The following is a 25,939-nucleotide window of genomic DNA, read 5'->3' as shown; positions in this document are numbered from 1 at the left end:
TGGAGCGGAACTGTGATAATAAATCTGCCCCCAGTAAATTTACCGGACATGAGGGAGAGCTTACAAACTGAGCAGTAACTTCAGGGAAAGGTCCCACAGGGATGGGTTTTGTGAGAGTATGTTTATTGGGTCTGCCATCTACTCTAATTAAAACAAGCTCTTGATCTGAGAATTGACATGGCGGGGCTTGGGAGGGAGATTCCCAGACAAAGGGTTAAAAAGGGATATTGGAGTATGGGACTGGATTTGTGTAAGGTGGGAGGAGGTCAGGAGCTGGAGTCTGGGCCACTGATAAGGAATGGAGCTGCGTCCTTGCAGCTGTGGGGGGGGGGGCTGAGATTGGAGCAGAAATCGCTGCAGCTACTGATTTAACCCTTGATCTCACTGTTGATACAGAGCGGGTTAAGTTCTTCTGGAAACTTTGTACTACTTTTTTTAATGCATCGTCCGGAATGGAAATCTCAATATCGGATCTGACTGACATTATTGCCTCTTTCAATTCAGATTTAAGGCTCGGACATCAAAGCTGCCACAAAAAGGTGTGAATGGGCTTTATTATACAGTGAAAACCCCAAATCTTGAAACACTACCATAAGACGCCCATAGAACTTCTCAGCAGTCCAGGATATATTGGTGCCTTGGGGTTAAGGGGCATAGGGCTTACAGTCGGGAGAAGAGGCTTAATTTCCTGGGGAGGGACAATATTACCTAAAGGGGAGCCCCCCTGTTCCAGATTATTATTTTTTTAATTATTTGTCTTTCTAACACATTACCGTCAATCACTTTCTCAGTTCCTTCTTGCACCACATTCAGTTTTTGTCATAGTAATAGACAACTTTTTCAACGTAACAAAAACAAATCCAAATTCACGTCCTCTGTTAATCCTTAATTTGCTATATATTAACCACTCAACTTGAAGCAGATGAATCTTTTACCAATCTTTCAATTACACTGATAACCAAACTATCACTTACAAGTTTTCTTCTAAAACAAGACACCATATTTTACTTTAAACTTACAATAATTCTTTCTAATTCAATACAATATTGTACTATTGCTTTAAACAAAACACAGATCTCCCAGCACATACTACACAAGGATAGAAAATTCCGAGAGAACGCAGCATTGTGCCCCCTCCATACCAGAGACAGAGACAGATAAGAACATCACAGCATTCCTCAACACAGAAAGAAGAAAAACAATAGCGCAGCTGTTTGACCTACCCCTCCCATCGGGTGTCTTGGAAATCTACACACAGTAACGGAATACAGCAGTTCTCAGACTTAATTAATTTCTACAAAACCTTCACACAATTCATATGCCAGAACACCTTAGAAAAACCAATGATTGAGGCATTTTATAACCAAACACGGGCTCTGCATCCTCTGATCCTCCCTCTCCATCAACCTCTTTCCATCCCTCGTTCTTTAAGCCTCGCGCAACTCGCAGATGAGCTTGCGCTTGTTCTAACAATATCAGATTCATCACACAAATTTAAAGTCTTCTCTTACTTCCATGGAAACATGATTCTCCTTTAGAGCTAAATTTCCTTACTTTGTCGTGCACAATACCGAGCGGCCTTACGGTTTGTTTCACGGGTCTCTCTGTCCCCCACTGGGACAACCCAAAAACGCGGTACTCAGTGAAAGGAGGAGGGCGTCTTAAACTTCCCTCCGGACACCTCTGGATATATATACTGTATACTTCTATATATTCCTGAGTTACGTATTCTACCCAATCTTCGATCACCTCACCATGCCTGATTCTAACAATGATCAGGAATTCAGGATACTATAAAGAGAATTACATCACTGGTCAATCCGGGGTGTCCGTGCCTTTTGAGGTACGGTTCGAGCACTGGGCTCCCAACGGAACTACACCTCTATATGATTCCACCCAAAAATCACCCACCATCGGGGACAAACCTCAGATCCTCTTTGCAGCACAAACACAGGAAAACCACACCAAACGGTCAGTCTGGACAGTATAACTGCCAACTTACCGTGGTTGTTGTGGGGGATGATCAGTCCCAATTTTCCAGTGCCTATGTCCGCTCCGAGGGTCCTTTGTCTGGTTGTCCTCCGGGGGGCAGAGGCGTTCCTGTTTGGGGCCCCACGTTATGGGCGCCAAGCTGTTGAGGGAGGATCTAAAGTGATCCTTCACGGTTGACTCAGTGATTTCCAGATTAATCTACAGGGTGTTGCCGGCAACTGAAAATGACCAGACGGAGACTCGTGCCTCTGTATGGGGGATCGAGCAGATCTCTGGGCCCCCGTTTATTGTGTATGAGTTTTCATAGTCATGGAAATTATACTTCAACCAATCAGCATAAGAACACGCTCACAGTTCTTAACCTATAAGAATACAGGAAAAACTTAACCCATGAGGATACAGGAAAAATGGAAACTACAGATATGGTCGTGTCTTTTTGGCATAAAAAAGATATTAACAGATGCCTCAGTCTTGTATAGTGATACACCCACGAGTCTCTTATCTGGCTCGAGTTAGAACACTCAAGGTCTTTATACCAATTATAAATCATAGCCTAGTTGAATAACAAAATGTTATCTTCGTGAGAAACAGGACAGAGTTACTTCATAGCAGCTGTAACCTTCTACCTAAGTAAATAACAGAATTTATCTTTAACCAACAAGAAAATGGAGTCAAAGCACAAAATGGAGAATCTAGCACAAAATGGAGAATCTTTCATAATTTGTTCCTTCACAGCTTCTATCACACATTAAAAACGTTTTTTTTTGCATCGCCATATTTTGAGAGCTATAATTTTCTCTATTTCTGCTTCCTGAATCATGTGAGGGCTTGTTCTTTGCAGGACGAGTTGACATTTTTATTGGTACCATTTTCGGGCACATAACATTTTTTGATCGATTTCTATTCTGATTTTTGTGTGGCAGAATTAACAAAAACAAGCAATTCAGGAATTTATTTTTTTTTTTTATGCAGTACAGCGTATGGTAAAAGTGATAAGACACATTTTATTACACTTTTTTTGACGGTACAATAAAAAATCATAGTTTTTTTGCAGAGTTTACTGATGGGGTTAAATGGTGTGACAGTTTTATGTGTTGGGTCAAAATATGTGTAATTTTTTTGTTTTTTTCTTGTACATACAGTAACTATGACTATTTATTAGTTTAATATTTTTTTCCATTTTTATTCATTTATGTTATGATTTTTTAAAAATATTTTTACAATTTTGTTTACTTTATTTTAACTTGGTTTCTTAGTCCCTCTATAGGACTTTAACTTTTATTAATCTGATTGCTGGTATAATGCATTACAACAATACGTTACAGTGCATTACAATGCATCAGCATTACAATACATTATGCATGTCAGTGCTGCACTGACAGAAGCCTCTTAGACCATGCTCTGAACATGGTCTAACAGGCTTGCCGTAGCTGATTAACCCGGTTGTCATCATGACGACCTCGGGTTACTATGGCCACAACTGGGACATTGTGGGGGCGCCAATCTGATGGGAGAGGGAGCCAGCTCCCTCTCCCTGCCTTCTAAGTGCTGTGAACGCTATCAATCGTGGCATTTAGGGTTTGGAATGGCTCAGGGCAGGCACCGCTGCTGACAGTTACAGCCGAGGCTCAGCTTTCACTTGAAGTGGTTTTCCCATGTACAAAAGTTGATTTTAATCAATAGATCTTGGAATAATAATAACTTCCACAATTAGATGTCATTAAATAAAATGTTCCTGTGCTGAGATAATCTTATAAATGTGCCCCTGCTCTGTACTGTGTAATGTCTGTGTCTGATCATGCAGGAATATGGTCTGATCATACCACCTCTCCTGGGCAGAGGGAAGCAAAAGTGTATACAGACATTACAGCAGGACATCACAACTGATTCTTTTTTTGTGGTAAACAACCTTTTACTTAAAAAAAAAGAATAATTTGCGATGCCGTGCTGTAATATCTGTATATTCCCCCCTTCCCTACCCAGGAGCTGTAGTATGATATGATGGTTTGATCAGACCATGTTCCTGCATGATCAGACACAGCCATTACACAGTACACAGCAGGGGCACATTTATAAGATTATCTCAGCACAGGAACATTTTATTTAAATACATCCAATTGTGGAAATTATTATTATTCCAAGATCTATTGATTAAATTCAACTTTGTTTGTGAGAAAACCCTTTAAGTCAAGCGCTGCAGCTGCAATCATGAGAGCACTGCTCCTGTGCTTGCATGAGCCCCAAATGGCGTAAATTTACACCATTTTGCAGGAACCCCTTCCCAATCATAACATAAAATTACATCAAATGTTGTGAAGGAGTTAAAGGGAATCTATCAGCAGGATTTTTCCCCCAAAACTGTTTATATGCTCACTAGATGGTGGCCCGAGGTTAACGCATCAGGTATTCTAGAATATGTATGTAGTTTATTTAGGAAGTTTTCGGAATAATGCAATTTATACACAGGATTTGGCCAGCCGGGCGCGACCAATTAACGAAGTGTGATTTCAAATTCCACGCCAATTTGCAGCTGGACTGCGCCTGTCGCTGATTGTTCTCGGCTGGGCGTGACCAATCAGTGAAGCCAGGGTCGGCTCCAGGTTTTTCAGGGCCCCGAGTGAAAGAGTCTCAGTGCGCCCCCCTCTTTAACACATACCATGATTCATAATGTACAGATACAGCAGAGAAATAAACCACAGCCAAGTAGCATATAACACAGCCCACGTAGCATATTACACAGCCCACGTAGCATATAGCACAGCCAAGTAGCATATAGCACAGGCCACGTAATATATAGCACAGCCCATGTGTTATGATCAGGTGACCTTGGAGCAGCATGAAAACTTTCACTGGAGTAGGTGGTAACTATACTGACCGCAAACCCTGATCTTATCACCGCAACTAGAAGTAGCCGTGGGGTGTGCCTAACAAAACCTAGACACCTCGACACAGCCGGAGGACTAAATATCCCTATAGATGGAAATAGGAATTACTACCTTGCCTCAGAGCAGAACCCCAAAGGATAGGCAGCCCCCCACAAATATTGACTGTGAGTAGTAGAGGAAAAGACACGTAGGCAGAAAACAGGATTTAGCAAATGAGGCACACACTAGCTAAATAGGAAAGGATAGGACAGGATACTAAGCGGTCAGTATTAAAAAATCCTTCCAACTAGATCTCTGGGTTTCCAGAACCCGACACACTACATAGCCTATTCTCGTATGCTTCCGAGCCGTTCCTCGGCATGCGTTCTGTCCGCTGGGATATGGGGGCAGCCACACTCCTTCCCTGAACCCCCCACACCCTCATCCATCCTTCTTTTCTTCTTCCCACCCTCTTTTCTTTCCCCTTCCTTACTTTCTATGTTTGTCCTCCTCATAACTAGTTCAATTATACATATCGTATTTTGAATATTCACAAAGAAATCTAACAATTGGTACCAATTATCCCAGCTGTTTTTATTGTTATCAGCTCATGATTTCGTGATAGCCAGGAGCATTGTTGATCAGAAAAGTTAAATCATAAGACATAAATGCTGTAACTATGCTCCCCTTGTTCGACTTAAAATTACTGCCTATCATTGCACAGATTTACCAGTTTGTAACGTTTGCCTTTGTTCTTTATTGCTGTGACCAATAAAAATGATTTATACAAAAAATCCTTCCAAAATATCCACAGCAGAAAATACAAAAACTCCACCATCTAACTAAAGATGTGGAGCGTATATCTGCATCTCCAGAGAATCCAACAAGACCGAGAAAACACTGACACAGTCTAAGCTGGACAAGAGAAAAACAAATGAATAGCACAGAATATAAGCACACTGCATGTGTGCCACAGAAACAAAAACCAGACACTTATCTTTGCTGAATTGACAGCTGAGCAGCAGAAGCCAGAAAGTAATCCAACACTTCAGAAGAAACATTGACAACTGGCAAGGGCAATGAATCCTGCACACTTAAATATCCCAGTCATAACAGCAATCAGCAGATACACCTGGCCAGGACTGTGACTCAGAGACAACTGCATTCCCACCTACAACCACTGGAGGGAACCCAAGAGCAGAATTCACAACACCCATGTAGTATATAACACAGCCCACGTAACATATAGCACAGCCCACGTAGCATATAGCACAGCCACATAGCATATAGCACAGCCACGTAGCATATAACACAGCCACGTAGCATATAGCACAGCCATGTAGTATATAGCACAGCCCACGTAGTATATAGCACAGCTCACGTAGTATATAGCACAGCCCACGCAGTGTATAACACAGCCCACGTAGTATATAGCACAGCCCATGTAGTATACTGTATAACACAGCCCACGCAGTGTACTGTATAACAGCCCACATAGTATATAGCACAGCCCACGAAGTGTATAACACAGCCCACGCAGTATATAGCACAGCCCACGTAGTATATAACACAGCCCACGTAGTATATAGCACAGCTCACGCAGTATATAACACAGCCATATAGTATGTAAAGCAGCCACGTAGTATATAGCACAGCCCACACAGTGTATAACACAGCCCACGTAGTATATAGCACAGCTCACGCAGTGTATAACACAGCCCACATAGTATATAACACAGCTCACGCAGTGTATAACACAGCCCACGTAGCATATAGCACAACCCATGCAGTGTATAGCACAGCCCATGTAGTATATAGCACAGCCCACATAGTATATAACACAGCCACGTAGTATATAGCCCAGCCATGTATATTGCCCAGAGACGCAGTATATAACACAGCTCACGCAGTATATAACACAGCCCACGTAGTGTATAGCACAGCGATGTAGTATATAGCATAGCCCAGGTAGTATATAGCACAGAGACGTAGTATATAACACAGCCCACGCAGTATATAGCACAGCCCACATAGTATATAACACAGCCCACGTAGTATATAGCAATTTGGGCACCATATCCCTGTTGAAAAAAAGAATTAAAATAAAAAATAGTTATATACTCGCCCCCCGGATCCAGGCGAGGCGCTTAGCGATGCTCCTCGCGACGCTCTGGTCCCAAGAATGCATTGCAGTCTTGCGAGATGATGACGTAGCGGTCTCGCGAGGAAGCAATACTGTTTGACAATCAATTTCACATCCTGTTGTGCTAATGGAATCGATAACAGATGGAAATTATTGGAAATTATCAAGACACACTCAATCAAGGAGTGGTTCTGCAGGTGGGGACCACAGACCACATTTCAGTACCAATGCTTTCTGGCTGATGTTTTGGTCACTCTTGAATGTTGGTTGTGCTTTCACACTCGTGGTAGCATGAGACATACTCTACAATCCACACAAGTGGCTCAGGTAGTGCAGCTCATCCAGGATGGCACATCAATGCGAGCTGTGGCAAGAAGGTGTGCTGTGTCTGTCAGCGTAGTGTCCAGAGGCTGGAGGCACTACCAGGAGACAGGCCAGTATAATAGGAGATGTGGAGGGGGCCTTAGGAGGGCAACAACCCAGCAGCAGGACCGCTACCTCAGCCTTTGTGCAAGGAGGAACAAGAGGAGCACTGCCAGAGCCCTGCAAAATGACCTCCAGCAGGCCACAAATGTGCATGTGCCTACACAAATTTTTAGAAACCGACTCCATGAGGATGGTCTGAGTGCCCAACGTCCACAGACGGGGGATGTGCTCACCGTCCAACACCGTGGAGGATGCATGGCATTTGCCACAGAACACCAGGATTGGCAAATTCACCACTGGCGCTCTGTGCTCATCACAGATGAAAGCAGGTTCACACTGAGCACATGAGACAGATGTGACAGAGTCTGGAGACGCCGTGGAGAGCAATCTGCTGCCTGCCACATCCTTCAGCATGACCAGTTTGGCAGTGGGTCAGTAATGGTGTGGGGTGGCATTTCTTTGGAGGGCCGCATAACCCTCCATGTGCTCACTAGAGGTAGCCTGGCTGCCATTAGGTACCGAGATGAGATCCTCCGACCCCTTGTGAGACCATATGCTGGTGCGGTTGGCCCTGGGTTCCTCCTAATGCAGGACAATGCCAGACCTTATGTGGCTGGAGTGTGTCAGCAGTTCCTGCAAGATGAAGGCATTGAAGCTATGGATTGGCCTGCCCGTTCCCCATACCTGAATCCGATTGAACACATCTGGGACATCATGTCTCGCACCATCCACCAACGTCATGTTGCACCACAGACTGTCCAGGAGTTGGCGGATGCTTTAGTCCAGGTCTGGGAGGAGATCCCTCAGGAGACTATCTGCCGCCTCATCAGGAGCATGTCCAGTTGTTGTAGGGAGATCATACAGGCACGTGGAGGGCACACACACTACTGAGCATAATTTCCTTGTCTTGAGGCATATCCACTGAAGTTGGATCAGCCTGCAATTTGATTTTCCACTTTGATTTTCAGTATCATTCCAAAATTCAGACCTCCATGGGATATTAGTTGTGATTTACATTGATCATTTTTTCAGGTTTTATTCTTCTCAACACATTCCACTATGTAATGAATAAAGATTTGCAATTGGAATATTCAATTCAGTGATATCTAGGATGTGGGATTTTAGTGTTTCCCTTACTTTTTTGAGCAGTGTATTTGTTTTTATTTCTTAGCATTACATGATTACTTTTTTAATTTTTATTGAGGCTTCCTTTGTTCATCTTTTCTCTATAAGTTTAAGGGTTGATCTTGATATGGAGCAGGAGCCATTGAATGTCACCTAATTAGCTATTAACACAACTCAGCAGGCTGTGTCCGGCCATCTTTGCCCCCTAAACCGCTAAAACCCCAGAGGAATACACCAATCTTGATCTGTATTGTTCTCCATTTGATTTTCTTCCCTGTTTTTTTTTCCTTTTTATTCTTTCTATAAATATAGATTTAATTTAGTCTTTCTTTTTATAAACGATTCCCAGATTTCCCCTCAGGGGGGATTTGTGAATTAATTTGAACAATGCCACGCTTGAGAGGGCTTGCTGCATTTTCTCTGCCTGTAGTTAGAAGCAGTTTGGGGACACTGATAAGGATTTCAATAGGGCCGTTTTTCCCAGAAAGAGGTCATTTTATCTCTGCCAGGATGCAGCACTCTGTGTTTTTATGACAGAAAAGATGCCTTTTCCCTCATCTTGATGTTGAATCATTATTTTATGTTCTCCAGAACACTTAGACAATAGAAAAATATCAGGAGAAGACATGACTCTGACTAGTGTAAAGCGAGGATCCAGAAAAGAAAAGCATAAAGGCCTGAGAGATGGGTTAGGCACCCACAAAAAGGAAAGCAATGGGTGAAATAATGGGTGCAAGTCGCATTTATGGCTTTACCTAATAAAAAGGCAACATAGTCAATTTTCCTCTGCCACGTCCGTTATATACCCAGAGGATGAAATTTCATGGAAATGTATAAACCCAAGTACAGAACTGCCCTGAGGATAGGACATCAGTGTAATTGAATCTGGGTGATAGACCTGCTGCTGACAAAGTTGTTTTTTAAGATCTTTCCTTTCTTCAAACACACCGGCTTTATACCCCAATAGAAAGGTTGTCTTCTGTCAGTGTCAGATGCAAATACATTACAAGGATGAGTTAGAAACTACTGAAATCTTTGATATTGTTTTTTTAAGTAATATTATGTGACAACCTGAATATTGATTTTTAAAATCAGTATTTTGTAGAGATGGGAGAATCAACAGGAATCTGTTCTTTTGACCAGTGACTTGTGGTTATGAGACTTGTAATCAATTACCCGCTGGCATTACTGGCTGTTCTTTTGGTTAGCCGGGCGCTATATTGTGCCTGCATCACGCTGCAATGATAACGTTTCACCAGCCCGGCTAATCAAAAGAAGAGTTGGGACTGCTGGGAGATTCGCAGGCCTCTCATTCTGCAGTCACAGATTACTGACCTGGTCGAAAAACCTTAGCCCTGCGCATCGATTCACCCATCAGCAGTATTATCAAGTATATTATGAAATAGGCAGTCTAGGCGTTGTTAAACTTGAAGGATTTGTTTGTTGACTCAGACCTTGGAACAATGGTTATAAATGTAAATATAAATAAGAGAACTAAGTAATGTAATAGATAAACCATTATTTCTTATTTTTAGGAACTCTATAGCGACAGGGTCTGTTCCGCAGGATTGGCGCATAGCAAATGTGGTGCCAATATTCAAAAAGGGCTCTAAAAGTGAACCTGGAAATTATAGGCCAGTAAGTCTAACCTCTATTGTTGGTAAAATATTTGAAGGGTTTCTGAGGGATGTTATTCTGGATTATCTCAATGAGAATAACTGTTTAACTCCATATCAGCATGGGTTTATGAGAAATCGCTCCTGTCAAACCAATCTAATCAGTTTTTATGAAGAGGTAAGCTATAGGCTGGACCACGGTGAGTCATTGGACGTGGTATATCTCGATTTTTCCAAAGCGTTTGATACCGTGCCGCACAAGAGGTTGGTACACAAAATGAGAATGCTTGGTCTGGGGGAAAATGTGTGTAAATGGGTTAGTAACTGGCTTAGTGATAGAAAGCAGAGGGTGGTTATAAATGGTATAGTCTCCAACTGGGTCACTGTGACCAGTGGGGTACCGCAGGGGTCAGTATTGGGACCTGTTCTCTTCAACATATTCATTAATGATCTGGTAGAAGGTTTACACAGTAAAATATCGATATTTGCAGATGATACAAAACTATGTAAAGCAGTTAATACAAGAGAAGATAGTATTCTGCTACAGATGGATCTGGATAAGTTGGAAACTTGGGCTGAAAGGTGGCAGATGAGGTTTAACAATGATAAATGTAAGGTTATACACATGGGAAGAAGGAATCAATGTCACCATTACACACTGAATGGGAAACCACTGGGTAAATCTGACAGTGAGAAGGACTTGGGGATCCTAGTTAATGATAAACTTACCTGGAGCAGCCAGTGCCAGGCAGCAGCTGCCAAGGCAAACAGGATCATGGGGTGCATTAAAAGAGGTCTGGATACACATGATGAGAGCATTATACTGCCTCTGTACAAATCCCTAGTTAGACCGCACATGGAGTACTGTGTCCAGTTTTGGGCACCGGTGCTCAGGAAGGATATAATGGAACTAGAGAGAGTACAAAGGAGGGCAACAAAATTAATAAAGGGGATGGGAGAACTACAATACCCAGATAGATTAGCGAAATTAGGATTATTTAGTCTAGAAAAAAGACGACTGGAGGGCGATCTAATAACCATGTATAAGTATATAAGGGGACAATACAAATATCTCGCTGAGGATCTGTTTATACCAAGGAAGGTGACGGGCACAAGGGGGCATTCTTTGCGTCTGGAGGAGAGAAGGTTTTTCCACCAACATAGAAGAGGATTCTTTACTGTTAGGGCAGTGAGAATCTGGAATTGCTTGCCTGAGGAGGTGGTGATGGCGAACTCAGTCGGGGGGTTCAAGAGAGGCCTGGATGTCTTCCTGGAGCAGAACAATATTGTGTCATACAATTAGGTTCTGTAGAAGGACGTAGATCTGGGGACTTATTATGATGGAATATAGGCTGAACTGGATGGACAAATGTCTTTTTTCGGCCTTACTAACTATGTTACTATGTTACTATGTAATGTTAAATCACTGAAAGCTGTTAGGATCCCCCAAGAATTATTACAACCAGGGTATGGATAGATGGGTGTAGGGGATGAGATCTTGATTCCAGTAAAGTGTCCCTTACTGGTCTGCATGCTGTCATTAAGATACAATCCTTGTTTTCTCTGATGCAGATCTAGCAGTTCTCTGAATGCTGAGCTCAGTATAACCATGCCCACACCATTGATGGGCATCTTTCTCTGTACACTGTACATTGACAGAAAGGTACTAATCAGTAGTGAGGGTAGGGTTCCTCTGAGCAGAAGGACTAGGAAGCACAAGACAACTAGTCCTGTAATGTTAATCTCCTGCTGATAAAACACTCATGTTATTGAAACTGCAACAGCCAGGTAAGTGACACATCATTGGAATCAGGCTCTCTGCCCCTAGATTATGCTGCTCTCAGGTTACATAGAAAACAACCTGATGACAGATTCCCTTGAAAGCACGTGTCCACTGCTCTGACAACCACTGTATGCCCCTTATAAAATAATAACACTTATATTCACCTCCATTGCTGGCGCCGTTACAGCAGTATAGACACTGGCTCTCCGGGGCTCTCGTGACATTGTTATGTCACACAATCCCTGCGCTTCACTCTCCCCTACTTCGGATAAGCCAAAAATCCAGAGGAAACCAGAGAGCAGCTGCAGTTCTCACTTGCTCCGGATGTCACTTATGAACATAGTCATTGTCTAAGTAGTGGACAATCCACTTAAGTTTATACCCACCAGTATCTGTCCAGCAAACTGGTTGTCCGACTTTCCCATTAGTTGAATGTGGCTTGTTAAACACATAAATATCTGTGAATTCAGTGTAAATTAAAGGAAATCTCATGAATCCTTTGAACAGTTTGGAAAAAAAAGAAATATGTGTAGTCCCTGATTATGTCTTGGAAGATCTGATCCGAACCTTCCTGCAAGAATTAAGAGAAGAGGGTTCTATCTAGATGACATGGATTTAGTCTACATATTTATCACGAGCAATAAACAATTATCTCTCACCTGAAAAAGTTGTGTACACAATAGGAACACCTCTGTGGTGCACGTGACTTTCAGCGCAGTCAGGTAAGGATGTACGAGTGTCTAGCCTTGTTCCCAGTTACCAACATCCATTCAAACATTTCATGAATTGTCTTGTAGAAGTTTGTTTCAGAAATGTGTTTGTGGTCATAACTTCTGGGCCCAGAGAACAGTACAACCATCCAAGACTATGGCAGCACAAGATGTTTTGTTGGTATTGATGTATATCACGTTTCAACCCCAAACAAGGGACTTCATCAGGTCAAAGACACATGTTCAGGGTCAAAACACTCTATACGGCAATACCATCAAAGCAGCCTTATTCAGGACTGTCATCTCACATGTTTTTACTGCTGTGAGGAACCACAAGAGGTGTCCTTGAGATGTTACATGTTTATACCTATATTCCCTGGTTATGTCTTGCATCTTTAGAAACCTCATAACCATTATGAGTCTGTAAGTAGAGTTTTTTGTAGTCAAATTTGTGATAAGCTTCTTCTTTTCTAGGTACCCATACTCCTGGTGGTCCATTGTTGGCATCTCTCGGGATACCCAGCCGACCAATCCAAACACATTTGGACATCAAGCATCTTCTAACATTCAGGATCAATGGGGTCTCTCCACTCACCCTCTTCCCAAACTTTAATGCTGTAGGTATATTCTTCGTTCATCTCTTTTTTCCATTCTGAAATATATGAAAGCACAAAGCTACTATCTCTGTCACCAAAAAACTTCCTCTTAAAGGGAACGTGTCATCAGAAAATGACCTATCGTTTAAATCATGTTTTTATGTTAAATGTATTTTTATGGTTGTAACGAAGCATGCTTTAATCTGGGCAAAGGCCATTGTGAACGGAAGATGGTAGCTGTGCCATTACCTATTGTGAATGGTGGATCAAAATAGTGTGACTTTTCATACTAATCCTGTCTGTGATGATAATGAGACTGCTGAAAAGTCATCTTTTTTGACAGGAAGTTTGATGCATTGTGGCCAGTGTGAAATTTTAAATATTAATGAATTTTTTTATACAGATAATAACATGAAAAAAAGATAAAAAAAACTATAAAATGAAAGACAGTAAAAATAAACACCTGATTTAAAACAACAGCTCATTTTCTGCTAGCTTTAAGTCTGTCAGGTATTTTTCCTAAAACCTATCCTTCTGATTGTCAGAGATATACATGATTTTCCCCTAAAATGTCTGTGCACAATGGAAGGCAGCTGTACATCTGAAGTCTGGCAATACTGTATAAGTGCAGATATATGGAGGATCAGGATTGGTTTATCTAAGGCTGCCGTCACACTAGCAGTATTTGGTCAGTATTTTACATCAGTATTTGTAAGCCAAAACCAGGAGTGGAACAAATAGAGGAAAAGTATAATAGAAACATATGAACCACTTCTGTATTTATCACCCACTCCTGGTTTTGGCTTACAAATACTGAGGTAAAATACAAACCAAACACTGCGAGTGTGACGGCAGCCTAAGTCTGAGTATCATATTACATATCCTTCTAATCACCGATCTGTAATATAATTGTCTACATAGCCACCCACAGTTACAACATGAGATGTACTGAAAGGTTACACATCAATACATTGATGATAAAAAAAAAGTAGCATTTATTCCTCCTTGAATCAAATTCCATGAATATTTTTTTCCCCTGGAAATCCTCATTACATATTTACCAACACCATGTTTTTGAGATGAAGAATATCTGCACTCATGCTAGTCATGCCGTTTATGTAGATTTAGACAAGAGACTGAGCAAAAAGCAATGTGCATGACAAGTAATGTAGTAGTAAGATATTTGTTTTTCCCTCTGAGAATAAAACATACCTAAGATTTGTACATTTGGACTCTTTAATTTACCAATTTTACAGATCTCTTTAGTATAACATGTATTCTCGATAGGTATTATAATCCTTGTTACCTTCCAATTGGACAGCTTTTGTTTTTTTATGTTATAGCAACATAAACTCTAGGGTGCTGTACACATGAAAATGGGTTCTGGTTACTAACCAGAGACAATAATAATAATAATAATAATGTTTATTTTTAAATAGCGCTAACATATTCCGCAGCGCGTTACAGACATTATCATCGCCGTCCCCGAAGGGGCTCACAATCTAAATTCCTTATCTGTATGTCTTTGGAATGTGGGAGGAAAACGGAGTGCCCAGAGGAAACCCATGCAAACATGGGGAGAACATACAAACTCCTTGCAGATGTTGTCTTTGCTGGGATTTGAACCCAGGACTCCAGCGCTGCAGTGCTAACCAATAAATACAAGTACAAAACACATGCTCTTTAAGAGGTATTCGCAAGATAGTCAATCATATCCTAACCCCAGTGATCTCAAGAAGAGGCCTATACAGAGCCATACCTGAATAAAGTGTGGTTAAAGCATGTGTGCCTATGCTCTACTAGATGGTGGCCCGATTCTAACGCATCGGGTATTCTAGAATATGCATGTCCACGTAGTATATTGCACAGCCCACGTAGTATATTGCCCAGTCACGTAGTATCTTGCCCAGCCACGTAGTATATTGTTCAGTCACGTAGTATATTGCCCAGTCACATAGCATATTGCCCAGCCACGTAGTATATTGCCTAGTCACGTAGTATATAACACTGCCCATGCAGTATATAACGTTGGCAACGTAATAAATAGCACAGCCCACGGAGTAAATCACACAGCCCACATAGTATATAACACTGCCCACGCAGTATATCACACAGCCCACATAGTATATAACACTGCCTATGTAGTATATAGCAGCCACGCGGTATCTAACACAGCCCACGTAGTATACAGCAGTGTGGGCACCATATTATATTTATATTATATATAAAAAAATAATTAAAATAAAAAATAGTCATATATTCACCCATGGGATCCACCGAAGCTCCGGCGATATACACGTGGCTGACGCCATCTTCCGTTCCCAGGATGCATTGCGAAATTACCCAGATGACTTAGCGGTCTCGCGAGACCGCTAAGTCTTCTGGGTAATTTCGCAATGCATCGCCGGGAACAGAAGATGGCGGCCGGCGCAAGCGGATCGTCGGACAACAGAGGGTGAGTATAGCAGGTTGTTTTTTTTAACATTAGATCTTTTTACTATTGATGCCGCATAGGCAGCATCAATAGTAAAAAGTTGGGGACACACAGGGTTAATAGCAGCGGTTCTGGAGTGCGTTACCCGCGGCATAACACGGTCCGTTACCACCGGCATTAACCCTGCGTGAGCGGTGACCGGAGGGGAGTATGCGGGCGCCAGGCACTGACTGCGGGGAGTAAGGAGCCGCCATTTTCTTCCGGACTGTGCCCGTCGCTGATTGGTCGTGGCTGTTTTGCCGCAACCAATCAGCGACTTGGATTTCCATGACAGACAGAGGCCGCGACCAATGAATATCCGTGACAGACAGACAGACAGAAAGACAGACAGACAGATGGAAGTGACCCTTAGACAATTATATTGAAGATTCATTGTTGGAGATAGTCAGTACAACGACTGTTTTCTGGCATTCCCTGTTGTGAATTCTGCTCTTGGGCTCCCTCCGGTGGTTATGAGTGGTAGTGCTGCTGTCTTTATATCGCAGCATTTATCAGGTGTGTTCACTTTTTGCAATTTGGACTCAGCTATTTAGTCCTGCTTGATCCTTTAGTCAGTGCCAGTTGCCCATTGTTTTTGTAGGATTCACATCCCTTACTGGTCTCTCCTGTTTGCTGTGCTTTTCAACAAAGATAAGTCGTGGCTTTGTTTTTGCTCTCCACATGCTGTGGGCCTTATAGTTCAGTGCATTTTCATGTTTTGTCTATCCTTTGGGGATTTTCTCTGAGGCAAGATAGTTTTCCCGTTTCTGTCTTTAGGGGAAGTTAGTTCTTAGGCTGTGTCGAGAGGTCTAGGGAGTGTTAGGTACCCCCCATGGCTACTTCTAGTTGCGCTGCTAAGTTCAGGGTTTGCGGTCAGTACAGGCCACCAGATCATAACAGTACAACTGGCCAACAATGAGTTAATTGCATCTCAGAAGAAGGGATGAAAGGTTTTGAGCCATTTTTTTTCCTTAGCCTGTTTTGTCTTTTCCTCCCTCTTAATCTCTGGGTGGCTACGGAACCTAGTAATAACATGAATGTTTAGGAGTTAGTTTCTCGTGTGGATCAGCTTGCTGCTAGGGTACAGGGTATTTCAGATTATATTGTTCAGACTCCTGCCTTAGAACCTAAGATTCCCACTCCTGATTTATTCTTTGGTGACAGATCCAAATTTTTGAGTTTCAAAAATAACTGTAAACTGTTTTTTTGCATTGAGACCCCGGTCCTCTGGTGATCCTATTCAGCAGGTTAAAATCATCATATCCCTGCTGCGTGGTGACCAACAGGATTGGGCATTTTCCCTGGAAACTGGCAATCTTGCTTTGCTTAATGTCGATTCTTTCTTTCAAGCATTGGGGTTATTGTATGATGAGCCTAATTCTGTGGATCAAGCTGAGAAGATCTTGTTGGCCCTGTGTCAGGGTCAAGAAGCGGCAGAATCGTATTATCAGAAATTTAGAAAATGGTCTGTACTGACTAAATGGAATGAGGATGCCTTGGCAGCAATTTTCAGAAAGGGTCTTTCTGAATCCGTTAAAGATGTTATGGTGGGGTTCCCCACGCCTGCTGGTCTGAGTGATTCTATGTCTCTGGCCATTCAGATTGATCGGCGCTTGCGCGAGCGCAGAGTTGTGCACACTGTGGCGTTGTCCTCTGAGCGGAGCCCTGAGCCTATGCAGTGTGATAGGATTTTGTCTAGAGCGGAACGTCAAAGATTCAGGCGTCAGAATAGGTTGTGTTTTTACTGCGGCGATTCTGCTCATGTTATTTCTGATTGCCCTAAGTGTACAAAGAGAATCGCTAGTTCTGTTACCATCAGTACTGTACAACCTAAATTTCTATTGTCTGTGACCTTGATCTGCTCATTATCATCATTTTCTGTCATGGCATTTGTGGATTCAGGCGCCGCTCTGAACTTAATGGACTTAGAATTTGCCAGACGTTGTGGTTTCCCCTTGCAGCCTTTGCAGAACCCTATTCCTTTAAGGGGCATTGATGCTACACCGTTGGCTATAAATAAACCTCAGTTTTGGACACAGCTGACCATGCGCATGGCGCCAGCCCATCAGGAAGATTGTCGTTTTCTGGTGTTGCATAATTTGCATGATGATATTGTGCTGGGTTTTCCATGGTTACAGGTACATAATCCGGTGTTAGATTGGAGATCTATGTCTGTGACTAGTTGGGGTTGTCAGGGGGTTCATGGTCACGTTCCTTTGATGTCAATTTCCTCTTCCCCCTCTCCTGAAATTCCTGAGTTTTTGTCAGATTTCCAGGATGTATTCGATGAGCCCAAATCCAGTTCCCTTCCACCGCATAGGGACTCTGATTGTGCTATTGACTTGATTCCAGGTTGTAAGTTCCCTAAGGGCCGACTTTTCAACCTGTCTGTGCCAGAACATGCCGCCATGCAGAGCTATATTAAGGAGTCTTTGGAGAAGGGTCATATTCGGCCATCTTCTTCACCATTGGGAGCAGGTTTTTTTTTTTGTTGCCAAGAAGGATGGCTCCTTGAGACCCTGTATTGATTATCGCCTCTTGAATAAGATCACGGTCAAATTTTAATACCCTTTGCCTTTGCTTACTGATTTGTTTGCTATGATTAAGGGGGCTAGCTGGTTTACTAAGATTGACCTTCGAGGGGCATATAATCTTATTCATATTAAGCAGGGTGACGAATGGAAAACTGCATTTAATACGCCCGAAGGCCATTTTGAATACCTTGTGATGCCATTCGGACTCTCTAATGCCCCATCTGTGTTCCAATCCTTCATGCATGATATCTTTTGGAGTTATCTTGATAAATTCATGGTTGTATATTTGGATGATATTTTGATTTTTTCTGATGATTGGGAGTCTCATGTGAAAGACGTCAAGAGGGTATTTCAGATCCTCCGTAATAATCCTTTATTTGTGAAGGGGTCGAAGTGCCTCTTTGGAGTGCAGAAGGTTTCATTTTTGGGCTTAATTTTTTCTCCCTCATCTATAGAAATGGATCCGGTTAAGGTTCAGGCCATTCATGATTGGATTCAGCCCACATCTGTGAAGAGCCTTCAGAAATTCTTGGGCTTTGCTAATTTTTATCGTCGTTTCATTGCCAACTTCTCCAGTGTGGTTAAACCTCTGACCGATTTGACGAAGAAAGGCGCTGATGTGACGAATTGGTCCTCCGCGGCTGTTTCTGCCTTTCAGGAGCTTAAACGCCGATTTACTTCTGCCCCTGTGTTGCGTCAGCCGGATGTTTCTCTTCCATTTCAGGTTGAGGTTGACGCGTCTGAGATTGGGGCAGGGGCCGTTTTGTCTCAGAGGAATTCTGATGGTTCCTTGATGAAACCATGTGCCTTCTTTTCTCGGAAGTTTTTGCCTGCGGAACGCAATTATGATGTCGGCAATCGGGAGTTGTTGGCTATGAAGTGGGCATTTGAGGAGTGGCGACATTGGCTTGAGGGGGCCAAGCACCGTATTGTGGTCCTGACCGATCATAAGAATCTGATTTACCTCGAGTCTGCTAAACGGCTGAATCCTAGACAGGCTCGATGGTCCCTGTTTTTCTCCCGTTTTGATTTTGTGGTCTCGTACATTCCTGGTACTAAGAATGTTAAGGCGGATGCCCTCTCTAGGAGTTTTTTTCCTGATTCCCCTGGGATTCTTGAGCCGGTCGGCATTCTGAAGGAAGGGGTGATTCTTTCTGCCTTCTCCCCTGATTTACGAAGGGTTCTTCAGGAATTTCAGGCTAATAAACCTGACCGCTGTCCAGTGGGGAAACTGTTTGTTCCTGATAGATGGACTAGTAAAGTGATTTCTGAGGTTCATTGTTCTGTATTGGCTGGCCATCCTGAGATTTTTGGTACCAGAGATTTGGTTGGTAGGTCCTTTTGGTGGCCTTCTTTGTCGCAGGATGTGCGTTCTTTTGTGCAGCCCTGTGGGATTTGTGCGCGGGCTAAGCCTTGCTGTTCCCGCACTAGTGGGTTGCTTCTGCCTTTGCCGGTCCCTGAGAGACCTTGGATGCATATTTCTATAGATTTTATTTCAGAGCTTCCGGTTTCCCAGAGGATGTCTGTTATCTGGGTGGTTTGTGACCGGTTTTCTAAGATGGTTCGTTTGGTACCTTTGCCTAAATTGCCTTCCTCTTCTGATTTGGTTCCGTTGTTTTTTCAGCATGTGGTTCGTTTGCATGGCATTCCGGAGAATATTGTGTCCGATAGAGGTTCCCAGTTTGTTTCTAGGTTTTGGCGGGCCTTTTGTGCTAGGCTGGGCATTGATTTGTCTTTTTCTTCCGCATTTCATCCTCAGACAAATGGCCAAACCGAGCGAACTAATCAGACTTTGTAAACTTATTTGAGATGCTTTGTGTCTGCTGATCAGGATGATTGGGTGGCTTTCTTGCCATTGGCCGAGTTTGCCCTTAATAATCGGGCTAGTTCTGCTACCTTGGTTTCGCCTTTTTTTTGTAATTTTGGTTTTCATCCTCGTTTTTCTTCAGGGCAGGTTGAGCCTTCTGATTGTCCTGGTGTGGATTCTGTGGTTGACAGGCTGCAGCGGATTTGGGCTCATGTGGTGGACAATTTGGTGTTGTCTCATGAGGAGGCTCAGCGTTTTGCTAACCGGTGTGTTGGTTCCCGGCTTCGGGTTGGGGATTTGGTCTGGTTGTCTTCCCGTCATGTTCCTATGAAGGTTTCTTCCCCTAAGTTCAAACCTCGGTTTATTGATCCTAATAGGATTTCTGAGATTATCAATCCAGTTTCTTTTCGTTTGGCCCTTCCAGCCTCTTTTTCCATCCATAATGTTTTCCATAGATCTTTGTTGCGGAAGTATGTGGTGCCCGTTGTTCCCTCTGTTGATCCTCCGGCCCCGGTGTTGATTGATGGGGAGTTGGAGTATGTGGTTGAAAAGATTTTGGATTCTCGTTTTTCGAGGCGGAAGCTTCAGTATCTGGTCAAAAGGAAGGGTTATGGCCAGGAGGATAATTCTTGGGTTGCTGCCTCCGATGTTCATGCTGACGATTTGGTTCGTGCCTTTCATTTGGCTCGTACTGATCGGCCTGGGGGCTCTAGTGAGGGTTCGGTGACCCCTCCTCAAGGGGGGGGGGTACTGTTGTGAATTCTGCTCTTGGGCTCCCTCCGGTGGTTATGAGTGGTAGTGCTGCTGTCTTTGGATCGCAGCATTTACCAGGTGTGTTCACTTTTTGCAATTTGGACTCAGCTATTTAGTCCTGCTTGATCCTTTAGTCAGTGCCAGTTGCCCATTGTTTTTGTAGGATTCACATCCCTTACTGGTCTCTCCTGTTTGCTGTGCTTTTCAACAAAGATAAGTCGTGGCTTTGTTTTTGCTGTCCACATGCTGTGGGCCTTATAGTTCAGTGCATTTTCATGTTTTGTCTTGTCCAGCTTTGTCTGTGAAGGATTTTTGCAGCCAAGCTGTGTCTCTTGAGATGCAGATATACCCTCCATGTCTTTAGTCAGATGTGGTGATTTGTATTTTCTGTGGTGGATATTTTCTAGTGTTTTAATACTGACCGCATAGTACTCTGTCCTATTCTTTCTTTTTAGCTAGTATGGCCTCCTATGCTAAATCCTGATTTCATGTCTGCGTATGTTATTTCCCTCCTCTCACAGTCAATATTTGTGGGGGGCTGTCTATCCTTTGGGGATTTTCTCTGAGGCAAGATAGTTTTCCCGTTTCTGTCTTTAGGGGAAGTTAGTCCTTAGGCTGTGTCGAGGGGTCTAGGGAGTGTTAGGTACCCCCCCACGGCTACTTCTAGTTGCGCTGCTAAGTTCAGGGTTTGCGGTCAGTACAGGTACCACCTTCTCCAGAGTACGTCTCATGCTGCTCCTAGGCCACCAGATCATAACAATTCCCATATGCAATGAATAAAGCAGAAGTGTTCATGCTCATCCTCTGTTCCATTCACATTGGGGTTATCTTGTTCGCTTGGTGTCCTAACACTGAGGATAGTAAATCACTGACTATGTTTAGAATCCCCTTTACAGAACGAGGGATGGCCCTATGTGTGCAGTAGGTGAGGAAAGAAGCTGGTCACATGGTAGTGTAATGGCAGCAACGTTATCTATCTTTTCTGAAGAGGAAGGTTTTCAGATTGTATTTAAAGCGTTTGATGGTCGAAGAAAGTCTTATGTGTTGGGATAGCAAATCACAAAGTATGGGAAAGTATGCAGAGGAGAGAAATAGGAGGTCTTTCTAGACCCAGAGGTTATACCAGCCCCAACAGAGATTTTACCAGCTAGTAGTTACTGAAAGACCTTTTAGGACTGAGAGGTAGTGAGGGGGATCATATACGAGGGTCGATATGTGTGCCCCAGGATGGGGACGGAGTCATATTAAACCCTCTGGAGCCCCTTGTGTTTACAGCAGAATGCCTGTGAATCACAAGGCAAAATAAAAGGAAATGTGGATTGGGTTCAAGTAGTTCAATCTTGCCTTGTGCAGGCGTGTACTATGGAGAACAGAGAATGAACTTCAATCCAATATTGCAGCCAGCATGCAGCCAGCGGGTAAGGAAAGGGTGAATCAAACACCCAAAAACCCCGCCTCCATGGCTGAAGATTGTTCCCTCCAAATTCAGGTGACAGTGTCCCTTTAAGTCATGTGGTTAGATGTATTTATATGTAGATATACATATTTAGTTGGCAGCGTTAACCATAGGTTGGGTTTAGGACTAGATGGTGGTGGACAGTTTTTTGAGGGTCGGTGATTGATTTGTCACAGTGGCTGTTGGCGGGGGTGGGGTTCTTGGAGTTGATGCAGATTCAGCGGCGAAGGAATTTGAAGGAAATTCCGGACAGTTAAATGGGTTTGTTGTTCTGGCATTTTGGTTACAGGCTCTGGACGGGGTTTTTACCCTGGCAGCTGGTGGTGGTTAATTTTTCCCAAAACGGGAATTATGGTGCCCTAGAGCTGGTGGTACGGCTGAGAGTAAGTTGAGGTGTTTAAGTTCTGTTTTTTGGTTTTGCCAAAATATTTTAAGCCAGAATTTTTCCCGGTGGGCTCCAAGAACCCTCCCCTCGAATTTTTGCATAAATTATGTTAATGCTTAAAGAAAATGTTTGTTATTGTTTGTTAATAAACTGGCCGCTGTGGCCAAAATTATCCAAAGAAGCTATTGTGTTTCGTTTTTATTTAAAGTGTGGTGTTTTGTGTACACGGGGTTGTGGGTGATGGTTTTTATGGGTAAGAAGGAGCTATATTGGCCATACACGGTCATGCAATCTAAGTGTTGCTAGGTGTATGGTCATCTTCTTCGTCATATTTAACAATGATCTTGAAGCTCGTTATTTTTGGTCTAGAAAGAAGAAAAGTAAATCTACTTTTTGAGAGTCCCTAAACAGTGTATATCTATAAGCCCCGTGGACAGAAATAATTTCTGGAGATAGAGTTCTGTTAAAAGAAAAAAATAGACGGAGAATCAAGTCTTTGTTGGATGACTTTTCCCAATCTATAATGCCAGCATTGTCCTCGCTCCTGGCCCGAGGCTTAGCAAGATTATCTTATCTCTAGTATGACTGTCAGGCAAGAGGCTGCATTTTAAGGCTGATCGTATTTCTTTGCAAAACTATTTAGCCAAGGAGACAGGTGCATCTGTCTTCGAGGCACAAAGCTGGGAGGCTGAGAGGTGTTATCAGGGCCCCAAAATCCATTCAGAGATGTGAGCCACATGACAATATGTGATGATTAATGGGCTGCCTACAATTCCAACTTTTCCACCATCACATCAACCAATGCATCACAAAATGAGTTATTCCATGTTTGTGCACAAAAGGCATACAACAAGTAATACTGCACTTGATAGCGGTTTATATCAGAATGCAATGGAAGGAGTATCAACTGGCACAATATGTAGGTTAATTTAATGTACAATGCAAATGGATTTATATGTAAAAAAAAATGTATACTAGACACTGTGTGCACAATTATTAGTCAGGCCCAGGTAGTGCCATTCATCAGCGACCATTGCCTCATGTTGCAGCATGATAATGCAAGGCCCCATGCTGCAAGGATCTGTACACAATTCCTGGAAGCTCAAAACATCCCAGGTCTTGCATGGCAGCATACTCACCGAACATGTCACGCATTGAACATGTTTGTAACAACCCTGCCGGCATCACTGCATGGCCTTCCATTCCCCACCTGCCTTTTACATCAACTCACTCACCTAGTACCATGCTGTGAGATCTGTTTGCTGCCGGTTCCATGCCATGTGCTTCATGGCGGCTTGCTCTGTGTACACTTCCTGGCTGTGTGCATAGGGGGGCGGCGTCAGCCACTCCGGATTCTTATTGAGACTGTATGCACCGCCCTAAGGTACTTCTGGCCAATAGCCTTGAGGCCTCTGATACTTAAGGCATCCTCACCCATTGGAGGATGCCTGAGCAAACTATTCCCCTCAGTTAGCACTTGCTACTGAGCTGCCAGGTCGTGTCTGTTTCCTGTCTCAGAGGGCTGCAATACTGCAGGCCTTCATCTGTGTTCTGTTTGTGTATCCGTATCCGTGTCCGTTCCTGTCTGAACTCTGGTCTATATCCGTTCCTGTTTCTCCTTTGCCATTTGTCATTTCCCACTCTGCTGTGTGTACCTCCGCCTTATCTTTCTGCTCTATTCGCCACTGTCTGTGGTTCTGCTTCTCTCTGCTCAGTTCTACCACAACCTGTGGTTCTGTGTCTTTCAGCTTTTCTCTCAGCTCTGCTCTCTGTAACTTTACTCTGCACTCTGACCTTGCTTTACACTCTGTGGCTTTGCTCTCAGCTCTGCACTCTGACCTTGCTCTGCACTCTGTGGCTTTGCTCTGCGGCCCTGCTCTCGCTCTGCGGCTCCGCTCCTTGCGGTTCTACCTGGCTCCGCTCCTTGCGGTTCTACCTGGCTCCGCTCCTTGCGGTTCTACATCTTTAGCTCTTGGCGTTACCTCCTGTGCTTCTGGCTCCTGGCTCTGCCTCCAGCATGTCCGCTCTTGGCTCCGCCTCCAGCATGTCCGCTCTTGGCTCTGCCTCCAGCGTGTCCGCTCTTGGCTCCGCCTCCAGCGTGTCCGCTCTTGGCTCCGCCTCCAGCGTGTCCGCTCTTGGCTCCGCCTCCAGCGTGTCCGCTCTTGGCTCCGCCTCCAGCGTGTCCGCTCTTGGCTCCGCCTCCAGCGTCTCCGCTCTTGGCTCCACCTCCAGCGTATCTGCTCTTGGCTCCGCCTCCAGCGTCTCCGCTCTTGGCTCCGCCCCCTGTGGCTCCGTCCTTGGCTCTGCCTTCTCCTTCTTTGCTCATAGCTCCACCTCCTACTCTTACTCCGCCTCCTGTGATTCAGCTTTGCTTCTACTCTTGCTCTATCTTCACTCTGCAACTTCCATACTGGTCTCTACCTGTTTCTTTATATTCTCCAGTCTGAACAGGTTCTTACCTGTTTCCATACATCCATCTGAATACCAGTTCCTACCAGAGTATCAGTCCTGTCTGCCAGTGCCCGCCTGTCTGCCTGAGTGCCAGCCGCGCCCGTCTGCCTGCCTGTATCTCCATCAAGCCAGTCCGCCCGTCTGGGCCTCCACCATACCTGTCTGTCAGCCATTGTCACAGCCGTGCCTGCCTGCCCATGTCTTGTCCCCGGTGGGTACAGCATCCACAGTCCGACTCCACCCTGGAGTGGTACCTGGTAGCTTCCTATTGCACAAGTCTGACCTCACCATCAGAGGCTCCAGCGAACACCTAGGAAGCTACTTAGTTACGCCCCTTCCAGGGAAGTTCGGTCTGTGGTCCAGTGGGGCCACACCCCCAGGCGCCAGCGCCAACCAGTCTTGGCGCGAGCGTTACAATATTTAGGATGCTTTGGATCAGCATATATAACAGTGTGTTCACGTTCCTGCCAATAACCAGAAACTTTGCAGCTATTGAAGAGGAGTGGACCATCATTCCACAGGCCACAATCAACAACCTGATCAACTCTACACGAAGGAGATGTGTTGCACTGCATGAGGCAAATGGTGGTCAGGTCACCGCAGATGCTGACTGGTTTTGTTTTCTGAGCCTAACCTCCACCCCCTGACCACTAATACTGTAAAAATGCACATTTTCGAGTAGCCTTTTATTGTGGCCAACCGGAGGCAACAATAACGGTATCTAATAAGCATCTATATGAATAGTATGGAGGGCACCATAGAAATATAAAAATATAGACAATGGGATCGATCCCACAGCGTACAAAAACAGTAAACCAATACGCA

General features: G+C 43.7%; 1 protein-coding gene across 2 annotated transcripts in view; it reads left to right on the top strand.

Moving 5' to 3' along the window:
- ZNF385C (zinc finger protein 385C) overlaps positions 1–25,939 on the top strand; it is a 285,730-nt gene that overhangs the window by 164,894 nt on the left and 94,897 nt on the right. For both annotated transcript variants that reach the window (XM_069751794.1, XM_069751795.1), the window contains exon 2: positions 13,134–13,276. In XM_069751794.1, coding sequence (XP_069607895.1) covers positions 13,134–13,276 — 143 coding nt within the window. The remainder of the gene's footprint in view (positions 1–13,133; positions 13,277–25,939) is intronic.

The sequence above is a fragment of the Ranitomeya imitator genome, chromosome 2 (assembly GCF_032444005.1).
Source record: "Ranitomeya imitator isolate aRanImi1 chromosome 2, aRanImi1.pri, whole genome shotgun sequence".
In the NCBI taxonomy this organism is placed as follows: Eukaryota; Metazoa; Chordata; class Amphibia; order Anura; family Dendrobatidae; genus Ranitomeya; species Ranitomeya imitator.
This window is presented reverse-complemented; position numbering and strand designations above follow the sequence as displayed.